Genomic DNA, 11,602 nt, shown 5'->3' with positions numbered 1-11,602 from the left:
CTCAGTGTGCATAAAATACACGTAGTAGTTCAAGTGCCAAATATATGCCAGTTAAATATGATAAAAAATAGCCTATGGGGGTCATAGGACCCCGCAAAGTTCAAGATGCGTAACTGTAAATTTCACCAAAGTATAGATATTTTTCACAACCTTTTTACTTAAATTTATTATATTCAAAGAGTGATATAGTAAAATTATCTTATTATTTATTGTTTGGGGTTTCACTCAATAGTGAACAAATAAAAATAGACGGGAATAGTTTTTTGCAAAATTAATCACACAACCACCTCAATGTGGACAATACAACGCCCATAAATAACTTGCAATAAGTTTCTCCAACTACCAAAATTAAAGCCTTCCCACCTATATGTACTTCTTTTCCCCCAGTAAGATTTTATTAGCTCTTTAATTACTTAGATAACGACTACTATCTTATTCATTTTATACGACTGCTATCCAAAATGTCAGTGGTTTTGACAAGCTAAACTTATTTTAAACTATTTGACATCTTACAAAAATATAAACAAAAATATAACAAGGGACAGTTAGTCAGAGGTCTCGAATTCAAATTATGAGTGTGAATTTACTTTTAATAGGAAATTTTACTTCGAAGTGTGGGACTATCTAGTGTAAATCCAGATTATTTGGATCCTAAAACGGGCCCGCACACCCGGTGAAGAAATAATAATAAAGGTCTTGAAATATAGGATAGTAAGAGTGGATAATTTCATGTAAATTTACCTTGTTAGGTTTTTGCTATGTACAGGATTCGAAGAAATGCAGGATCACAAAGGTGAATGGTCTATTGTATGCAGCATTCTTACTCTCTTGCATTTTTGCTAGAGACTATTTTCGTAGTTAGAATCTATGACCTCCTCGTCACATGCCATCAACTTTAATGATTACCCAAAAAGTTAAATTACAAAGAAAAAAAGGAAGTAAGTTTCAAGTAATTGAACACTATACGTAGTACTTCATTACTTGATGATTTTGTCCTGATGAAAGATGTGAATGTTTGCGTTTCTGTCTAAATTGTGATGAGGAAAAAAACTTCTATAGTCACACAGCAGGGAAAAAAAGACATTAAAGAAACCAAAATAAGAAGGATAAAAAAGTGAGAGGCTGAGCGCTTTGTAGCAACGGTAAAGTTATTTTTGTATATCTTGTGACTTATAACCTACAATTCAGAGATTCGAGCCGTGAAAGTAAACTAACCACTAAATACTTGCATTAGAATTTAGAATAGGCTGTCTACTTCTCGTCTAAGAATGTGGCCCTTCCCCGAACCCTACTTGAATGCATAAAGTTTTGTGCATCGACATGCCCTTGTTATATAATACTATTAAGGAACGTACATATTTAGAAAACTTGAAGAAATCCACAAGTATAGAACTTTTGAAAATACATCGTTCTTGTAAATTTGATTTGACTTTATATGACAGTTGACACAATTACAATTGGGTGAGTTAAACATGCTTTTCTCAACCACGTTTTCGAAAATAAATTTTTTTGTTTGATTGTTTTATATATTTATAATAAAGAGAGAAAAAGTTATATTAATTTTTCTTGGTTATTATACAAGTTATAAGTGAACAGAAAAAAAAATATAACTTGGTAAAAGTTGAACTAATTGAATTATGATACATCGTTTAGTTCATCTCTATTCATCCTATTTCAATTCAGTATACATAATATTTATCCGTTCATTTGTTAACTCAGCTCATTTTAACTCTTACAAATAACCTATACCTCTATTATAAATACAGCTAATTTAATGGAGCATGTGCTATACATAAGTAAGCCATTATATTGCTAGCTTATTACTTTATTATCTCACCTCAAAAAAGCCTATATAAATCATCTTTTATGTAATCAAGAACATCCCATTGTCTATAAGCTCCTCTACTCCAAATCTTTAATTCAAAAAAAAAAAAAAAAAAAAAAAAAAAACTTTATTCCAAAAATGGTGTCTTCAAAATCAGAAGATGGTCTAATCTACAACATAAAATTATCCTCAATTAAGGATGTCAAACGGACCGGTTTTTAACCGGCCCAAACCTGCCCGGTTTGACCCGGCCTGCTAAGCTCAAGGGCTTTAGGGGTCCCGATTCGGTTGGATTTTTGATTTGGGCCCGGTTAACCCGGCTCAGACCCAACCCGGTTTGGGTCCACCGGTTAACCTGCCTTGCCCGGTTAAGTTTTTTTTTTTGAAAATTCAAAATTTCACAAACTTAAATTAAAAACTTAGTTTTAATACATTATTAATTTACTACCAAGTATTATTAATTTATTATATTAAGTAGCATATGTTTTATATTTTTATTTAAAGTAGTGTATATATTGAACGGTGTATATATATGTGTGTGTGTATATCTTCTAAATCTAAAGTAGTATATATTTAACGTATACATGTGTATATGTTTTATAAATAAGTATTTAACGTATTCTAAAAATGGTGTCTTCAAAATCAGAAGATGGTCTAATCTACAACATAAAATTATCCTCAGTTGGACCAGCAAGAGTAACAGGACAGGATGTTGTTTATGAGCCAAGCAACATGGATTTAGCCATGAAATTACACTATTTAAGGGGGATTTATTACTTTGATAGCCAAGCGTTTCAAGATGTCACAGTTTATAAAATAAAAGAGCCAATGTTTTCTTGGTTCAATTATTTTTATATGACTAATGGTAGGTTCAGAAGGGCTGAATCAGGGAGACCTTATATAAAATGTAATGATTGTGGAGCTAGGTTTATTGAAGCACAATGTGATAAAACTTTGGAAGAATGGCTAGAAATGAAAGATGCTCCACTTGAAAAATTACTTGCTTCTAATCAAGTTCTTGGTCCTGAATTGGCTTTCTCACCTCCAATCCTCATACAGGTATATACTACTACTCCCTCGAAACAGCTTCAAAGTTACTGGCCTGATTAATTTAAATTTGCGTTGAATAAACTCATTAATAGAATAAACTGGTAACTAAGAAGTTCTTCATACTCAGATTTCGAGCTTTATGTTTCACTTTTACTCTTTTCTTGGATGCGGGGAAACAAGGATGGTTTTAGGGCTGGGGGTATGATTTGAGTACCAGTTAGGAAATAAAGCGATTTCTATCAAGAAGTTCTTCCTACTCAGAGCATTATGTTTCACTTTTAATTCTTTCTTAGGGGGAAACAAGGATGATTTTAGGGTTAGGGTATGATTCGTACAATAGGTTCACTTAGGAAATAAAGCAATTTCTATCAAGAAGTTCTTCATACTCAGATTTCGAACATTATGTTTCACTTTTAACTCTTTCTTGGGGGGAAACAAGGATGGTTTTAGGATTAGGGTATGATTCATACAATAGGTTCACTTAGGAAATAAAGCGATTTCTATCAAGAAGTTCTTCATTTTCAGGTTCAATAAGGTAAGAGGGATGGTTTTAGTGGTGGGAGTATGATTATAATTTTAGAGAATTTTTTTTATTTATTTTTCTAGGGCTCTGATAAAATCATAAAATTTAAATGGAAGAAATAAAATAGAATTATGATGAATTTCTGAAATAACGTTTGAATTTCCCTTAATGTAAATTCCCGAAACCTGAGAAGTAAATGATTAATCATCAATTTTCAGAACAAATTGAAGACATTTTATTGGAATTTTGATAAGATATTATTACACGTGTAATTGTACATTGGGCACCAAGTAATACAAAATACTATAGCAAAATTTAATAAACGAGCTCTTGTTTCATGTTTCGTTAATTGTTACTCAGATTAATTCAAATTCACATCTTGAATGGCTACTTAATAGGATAAAATATTTTCTATCAACGTTTTTTATTTTAATATTTAAATTCGACACCTCTCAGCAAAAATACATACTCTATTAATTCGAATTTGCATCGCGAGCAATCCAACAAATATGATAGAGAGTTTTTTACTAGTGGAATTTCTTTCTTATTATTGCCAATACTTGAACTCAATCAATACATTTTGCTAAAAATGAAAGGATTACAAATATTCCACCACACTCCTTGTGATTCTGTACCTAATTTTTACCAAGTTATAACTGCAAATAAATTGAGGTAGTTCACTAATAAATGCACCTAAAATTTCAATAAATTGAGGTAGTTCAGTAATAAATGCACCAAAAATTTGCAAATTAAAGGAAATAGACAAGAAAAATTGTTTGCCATTTTTTTTTTTAAAAGTTACCTCAAATTACACTATTAATCCCCCCCCCCCCCACCACACACACACAACCCACCACTTTATTTTACCTGGCTTTTATTGATTAACTAACTAAGAAAAAAATAGCTCACACTTGTCTAGTGTCATTTATTTGGTTCTTGCAACAATATATCTCATGTAATTTCACTAATAGTGTCTGAAGATAGTAGGTTGTACGCAAATTCTTTTGTTATCTTTGTGGGGTTTATTTTGTCCTTTGTTTTGTACTTCCTCCATTCGGCTTTAATTGTCACAAATTGAGATGACACACCTATTAAAAAAAATAATTAATAACATGATTATGTTATCATAGTACCTCTATTAAATGATGTTTACTTTGTGTCTTGAAATTAATTTTGAGAAAAAACAATTAATGCTAAGGATAAAATGGAAGAAAGAAAAAAGAAGAAGCTGTCTTTTCTTGATATATCAAAAATGACAAATAAAAATAAAAATTCAATTAGGAAATCAGTGACAAGTAAAAGTGAACGGAGGGAGTACTATCTTTTTTACTCTTTCTTAGGAGCTCCTACCTTTTCGCTCTCTTGGTGACTCAAACTCACAATCTCAGGGGTGAAAGTGAAGGATGCTTAATACCCGAATTGATTGATGACAATATTGTCTTTAATTATACAAATAAACTTACCTCCTTCCTATATATTTTATTTTTTGGGGTTTTTCTTATACTTTTCCTTTCTTTTTGTATTTTTCTTGTTGGTAATTAATAGTTGACTTATTTATATCTTGTGGTATTTATGTAGCATACTAAATTCAAATGTGGTGGAATTTCATTGGGCTTAAGTTGGGCCCATGTACTTGGAGATGTATTCACAACAACTGAATTTTGGAACCTATTGGGAAAAGTATTTGGTGGATACCAACCACCTAAGCCCCTTAACTTGGCCCATTCATTGACCAAAGCAAATTCAACCCAAACCATGCAAAAGATTGTGGAGGATCCACTTTCCATTAAACGGGTCGACCCGGTTGAGGATCATTGGATTGTTAACAATAGTTGCAAGATGAAGTCATTTTCAATCCATGTTAGTGCCTCCAAATTGGACCAATTGCAATCTAAATTAGGCATTCAAGGCCCATTTGAATCACTGTGTGTTGTTATTTGGCAATCCATTTCTAGAATTAGAGATGGGCCTGGCCCACAAGTTGTAACAATTTGCAAAAAAGGTGAGGAGAAGAAAGAGGGCCTTATAGGAAACACTCAAGTCATTGGTGTGGTTAAGGTTGATTACTCAATTAGTGAAGCTAATCCTAGTGAATTAGCAAGGTTGATTAAAAATGAGATCATCGACGAGCGATTAAAGATCGATGAAGCCATCGAGAAAGAGCATGGAGTGTCGGATGTAGTCGTTTATGGAGCAAATCTGACTTTCGTGAACGTAGAAGGCGCTGATCTCTATGGATTCGATTGGAGAGGACACAAACCGAGGAATGTAAGTTACTTGATAGATGGAGTTGGCGATGCAGGGACCGTGTTGGTGCTTCCGGCTGGACCAAATGAGGCCGAAGGGAAGATTGTGACCATGACTTTGCCTGAGGATGAGATAATGAAGTTGAAAAATGAGCTAAACAGCGAATGATTTATTGCTTGAATAATAACAGTGAAAACATATCCATTATAATCACACATGTGGGATATCTAAATGTTCTGGTACTTGAAGTTAAATGTATGTGTTTCACTTCTTGTTCCATAGTTTAATTTGGTGTAAGATCCAAAGACCAATATTTATTTAGTAATTTTTCTATGTTGTGTTTGGAAAAGTTATTAGCCATGTGTTACAAAGCTTTGGGCTTAAATATATTATAAACATAGGAGAATAAATTTATTGTAAACATAGGAGAATAAATTTAGTTTAGTGGTTGTTGGTTTGTTACATTACAAAAGTTGGACTTTAGAACTTCTTACTTTTATTTGAGTTAGAGAATTAATAACCTGTCTTTTCTTTAGTAGAATCTAATTTTCAAATCTTTTCATCTTGTGTCTTGATTATTCCTGAATAATGTGAATAATGTTCATATTTTAGACAATGAAATATAGTGTCCAAAAATTTCAAAGAATCTACTTTTTACACACAAACACACAGAGAAAATTGGAGGTTGGAGAAGGAAAAATGAAAAATGAGATTATGCAGGATCAACCCTAACTAACAATATATAGTAAAATAATATATAAATGTTAGAAGAGATTAAAAGTTCATTTTCACATCAAAGTGAAGATCATCTTCTGAAATTGTATAATTGTCAAAAGTGAGTGACTGTTCATTGAAATTGTTATAGTTTGAATACTCATAAGGTAGGGTCGATGCAAATTGTATTTGCAAGTTTGCCATATGTATATTATTATAGTCTGAATACTCATATGTCCGCCTCCCCTAAACTGTACTTGCAAATTTTTCACTGAAGTAAATTTTGATTGAACCTATATTTGCTTGATGGATACAATTCTCCCATGGTAAAACTTCATATGAGTTCAATGTACTCTTATCTTCAACGAGTGGCCCAGCAATCACTGCGGGTCGAAGCATCTGATTGCTGGGTTGGATAAATAATATTAACAAAAATAGTAATTCATTATTCTTAACAATAGGTCATGGAGAATTTTTAGTTCATCATGCTAGTAGTACTCTTGGTTTACATATGATATAATATATAAACATTAAATTTCAAATGAACAAAAGTAAAATAAATATGATTAAGATATCTGAATTTAAAGTACTAATAATTGCAATTGAATTTTTATTAATAAAAGTTCAATTTTCACTTTCCTTATGCATCAACTTAAATAGCAATATGAAACTCAAATTCACGACTTCTAATTAAAAAAATATCATAATAATTCACGAATTAATAGACATTATTAGTTCTTGAAAAATTGTCATTAGTGACAAACTTTATGACATGCAGCAAGAGAAGGATAACATCCTTGTACTGCTGTTGCGCAACAATATTTCCCTCCCATACCGGGAACTTGAACGCATAAATCGACAGTACTGTCTGCTTTAACATATGTACCTTCAACACCTGCATTTCATGAAATTGTGTCATAAAAATATATTCGTTTGGTTGGAAACAAGTTACTCGGGATAAGTTATTTCGAGAATTCAGAGTTTAATATTTATATACCGATGATATAGTTTAATAATTCTGAGTTTACTTTGTTTAAGTCAACTATTCAAAAACTATACATATAAAAATGAAAATTGCCTTAAAAAGTAAGACATGTTTTTTTTTTATTTATTCAATGAATCAAGTTTAAAAGGAATAAATATGGATTTACAATGATGAAGAGCCAACGAAGAAAGCAAACGAAGCAATGCAGCAAAATTGAGGAAAGGGAGAGCTTTGTAGAGGTCATTGAAGAATATATGATTTGATATTCGACAGTCTAAAAATAGTGAGAAATACTTATGAATTTCTCTTAAATATATAGCCTTATGAAAGTATTTGATTTTGGTAGCTAACCCAAGCTAATGATTAATCTATCAAATTATTTCCTAATGTATACACAATATTAATACTTTTTCCTTATTTAATGCCTATAAAATAATGTCCAATTCATTCATCCCTCATTTTTATAAATTAATTCATTTCCTAAAATAACTCTTTTGTTCCCCCCCTTTTTTTTTTTTTAATTGTTGGCTTCACTTTAATTTATTACTATTTTCGTCTATTTTTACTTGTTCGTTCCAGTAAACTAAAAATAATGATCTAACTTTACTTGTTCTATTTTAAAAATTATGTATAATTTATCATTTTATGTCTATTTTATCCTTGTTATTATATACTATATATTTATTTTTATACATTTAAATGACTTATAAATAATAGGGAGTGATAAACTGAAATTATCGTTATATAATTTATTATTTCTTTTCCTTTTACCACTTGGTGTGTGAATGTGGTGAACTCAATTAATATGTTTACACTTATTTCATGCGTAGAAAATATGTTGATTACTATACATTTATTATATTGTTCCTCCTTATTAGTTTCATATAAATTTATATATATGTTGAAAGTGTGTGGTAGCTCCATTTTTACTTGATGGGTATTGGTTATATATTTGGGAAAAGATACTGCATAGCACTTAGTTTGAAATTTTTTTTAACAAGTGGTCAGTCGGAAATACTATTTTCTTTTTATAGTCATTTCCTAATTTGGGTCATTTTGGCGTACGTAATTCATATACAGTTCATATACAATACTGATATAGTCCATATATAATACTGATACAGTATTCAACTTGGGCAATTCGGCCCTTTTAAAAATATTTCAATTTTTTTTGCTATAAATTTTTTAATTGATCAAATATTTTGCTTTTTTTATTGTTTAGAAATAATAATTAAATTATATAAAAATGGTATAATTATTAAATAGAATACGTATCTTTATTAGATATATGTATAGAAATTGTGTAGTTTTATCAAGTATGTATATGTGTAAAATATATAGAAAGTGTATGAAAATTATATAATTGTTGTATAAAATGTCTACGAAAAATGGACGGATATTATATAAATTGTGTATAAAAAATGTCTAATTTTTGTATAGAATATTTATATGTATAAGATTTGTATAGAAACTGTATAGAAGGGGTGTAGAAACGATATATAACAAGACAGTAAATTGAAATGGCTAGAAAGTGAAATTTAAATTCCACGGCAATTTCATGGAAATAGTTTAATTTGAAGTGTCGTTTTTATCCTTTCCCATATATATTTTTTTGTGTATTCTTATTAACAAAAAATTAACAATGACATGACTTATTATTAGGAGGAGGACAATATGTGATTAGAATTAATTTTGTTGTTCCATATCAATTCATCCTTGTAAGATTAGCTGATATCCAAAAATTTCAAAATTATCCTACTGGCAAGATCTTGAGAAGTCCCTTACCAAGGATTTCAATATGTATGCCACTTAAGTTTGTTTAATGTTATTCTCAATTACCAAATAAAAAAAATAGAACAATTATCATGGTGATGAAATAAGAAGGTACAAAAAGTTTCTAAAACTAAAAGAGAATGTTGTTGGAAGTTTCCAAGACCAGAAGTCGAAGAAGCCTTTAAAGGGGTCGTTTGAAACGTAACTAAATTATCTCGAGATTATTGTCCTGAGATTATAATTTTTGGACTAATTTATGTCATATGGGAGGTGGTATAAAATAATTTCAAATTAAATAGGATAAGATGGGATATCACAAGATTAAATTTAGGACTACTTCCGTCCCATTTTATGTGTCGTCATTTGACCGGGCACGGAGTTTAAGAAATAAGTGATAGCTTTGTAAAGTTTATAAAATTGCCTCTCTTAATGTTTATTTTTTAGTTGTATTTTCTTAATAAGTGGGACCCACTACGAATAAAATGAGAATAATATCATTAAATAATTATCAAATAAGAAAATGTGACATTCTTTTTGGGACGAACCAAAAAAAAAAATGGCGACTCAGAAAATGGGACGGGAGAGTATTAGATTTATATATTTAGTTAATGGTATAAATTTGTCCCAAAATAAATTTATACTATCAATCAAACATGATATATAAATTTAATATCAAACTTAATTATGTCTCATCACCAGAAATACACGATAGCGAAGAGGGAAGCTAAAAAAGATTATTATAAGTAAAGCCCAATGGAAGCACTAGCTAAATGGCTTGTACCAAAAGTTAGGGACATGGGAACGGGAGAAAGAAACATATTTCTCAACATGAATTGACATGAGTTAATCAGGCCCAAGAGAGATGGCGTAATTATTTTAGTAAAAATAACATAAATTCCAGTCTTATTAAAATTATTTATAATTCCTCCCATTTTTTTAACTATTTTACTCTCTCTTCCGATTCATATACATAACAAGGTCGACATTTACATAGAAACCTTTGTATATGACAAGGCCGACATATATATAACAAGGCCGATTAATACTCATAACAAGTATAACAAGACCGATTTATACATAACAAGGCCGACATATACATAATAAAATCGATTCATATACATAACAGGGCCTACATATACATTGAAGCTATGTATAGGTATTTTTAGAAAAAATAAAATTTTTGTAATATGTTTGCAGAGATGAGATTTTTTGTAATAAGTGAAACTTAAGTAGTGGTTTTGTGTAATTTTAGATTATTTTAAGGTAACTTACATAAATCCTTAATGTTTAAGTGTTATAACACTTTATCCCAACAATTTGTTAAATTACATTATACCTCGGTTTTTTAAATTTATGATACATATGTTATAATGTGATACACATAATTAGTGATAAATTTAAAACAGAAAAGTTTTTTATTTTAGGAAGTAACAGATTCAATTATTACGGGGAGTAAAATTAGGCACAAATCTTGGAAATGATAAATCTGGTTCCAAATGTATCATAATGATACATCAATGATACAATTCGTAAAATTACTCACTAATCATTAAAAATTCAATATCTCACCAAAATAAATAATTTACATATGTCAACATATGTTAAATGTATCGAATATTTATAACAAAACATATATTAAAGTTGTATCAATTGATGATAAGTTGAGAGCGATTTTAGGGGATGAAATATTTAGAAAAAAAAAATCGCCAAAGACTCCTTGAACCTTTGCATTCCAATCTTGTGCATCATCTTCTTGAAAGTTGCAGTTGGAAGAGACTTGGTGAATAAATCAATCACATTGTCACTTGAACGAATCAATTGTACATCAATATCACCATTCTTTTAGAGCTCATGTGTATAGAAGAGCTTTGGCGAAATATGCTTCGTTCTATCTCCTTTTATGAATCCACCTTTCAGTTGTGTTATGCATGCTGCATTATCTTCATATAAAATTGTGGGTACTTTGTCACATTTCAAACCACATTTTTCTCGAATGAGATGTATTATGGATCTCAACCACACACACTCTCGGCTTGCTTCATGAATAGCTATAATCTCAGCGTGATTCGATGAAGTGGCTACGATTGACTGCTTTGTTGATCTCCAAGATATGGCAGTACCCCCACATATGAATACATAGCCTGTTTGAGACTGAGCTTTATGTTGATCAGATAAGTACCCACCATCAGCATAACCAACAAGATTGGAACTGCAATCTTTAGAATAAAATAAATCCATATCGGTAGTCCCCTTTAGATATCGTAATATGTGTTTGATCCCATTCTAATGTCTCCTAGTAGGAGCAGAACTATACCCTGCTAGCAAATTTACTGAAAAGGCAATATCAGGCCTTGTAGTATTTGCAAGATATATTAGTGCACCAATTGCACTAAGATATGGTATTTTGGACCAAGGAATTCATCATTCTTTTCTTGAGGTCGGAATGGATCCTTATTCACATCAAGTGATCGAACAACCATCAGAG

At 30.6% G+C, this 11,602-nt stretch overlaps 1 protein-coding gene across 3 annotated transcripts; it reads left to right on the top strand.

Annotated features, from left to right (window-relative positions):
• Positions 1–1,795: 1,795 nt before the first annotated feature.
• On the top strand, positions 1,796–5,994 carry LOC107864332 (protein ECERIFERUM 26). 3 transcript variants are annotated; one of them, XM_047408899.1, is made up of 3 exons: positions 1,796–1,966; positions 2,456–2,884; positions 4,977–5,994. In XM_047408899.1, the coding sequence occupies exons 1-3, from the start codon at positions 1,964–1,966 to the stop codon at positions 5,811–5,813; spliced, it is 1,269 nt and encodes a 422-aa protein (XP_047264855.1). In that variant the 5' UTR covers positions 1,796–1,963; the 3' UTR covers positions 5,814–5,994. The 3 variants fall into 3 exon arrangements, with proteins under 3 accessions (XP_047264855.1, XP_047264854.1, XP_016566167.1); XM_047408898.1 differs by having other exon boundaries at positions 1,796–2,002; positions 2,492–2,884; XM_016710681.2 differs by lacking the exon at positions 1,796–1,966 and having other exon boundaries at positions 2,427–2,884.
• Positions 5,995–11,602: the final 5,608 nt, after the last annotated feature.

Source organism: Capsicum annuum, chromosome 3 (genome assembly GCF_002878395.1).
Source record: "Capsicum annuum cultivar UCD-10X-F1 chromosome 3, UCD10Xv1.1, whole genome shotgun sequence".
NCBI lineage: Eukaryota > Viridiplantae > Streptophyta > Magnoliopsida > Solanales > Solanaceae > Capsicum > Capsicum annuum.
The sequence above is the reverse complement of the archived record's forward strand: the minus strand, read 5'-3'. Positions and strand labels throughout refer to the sequence as shown.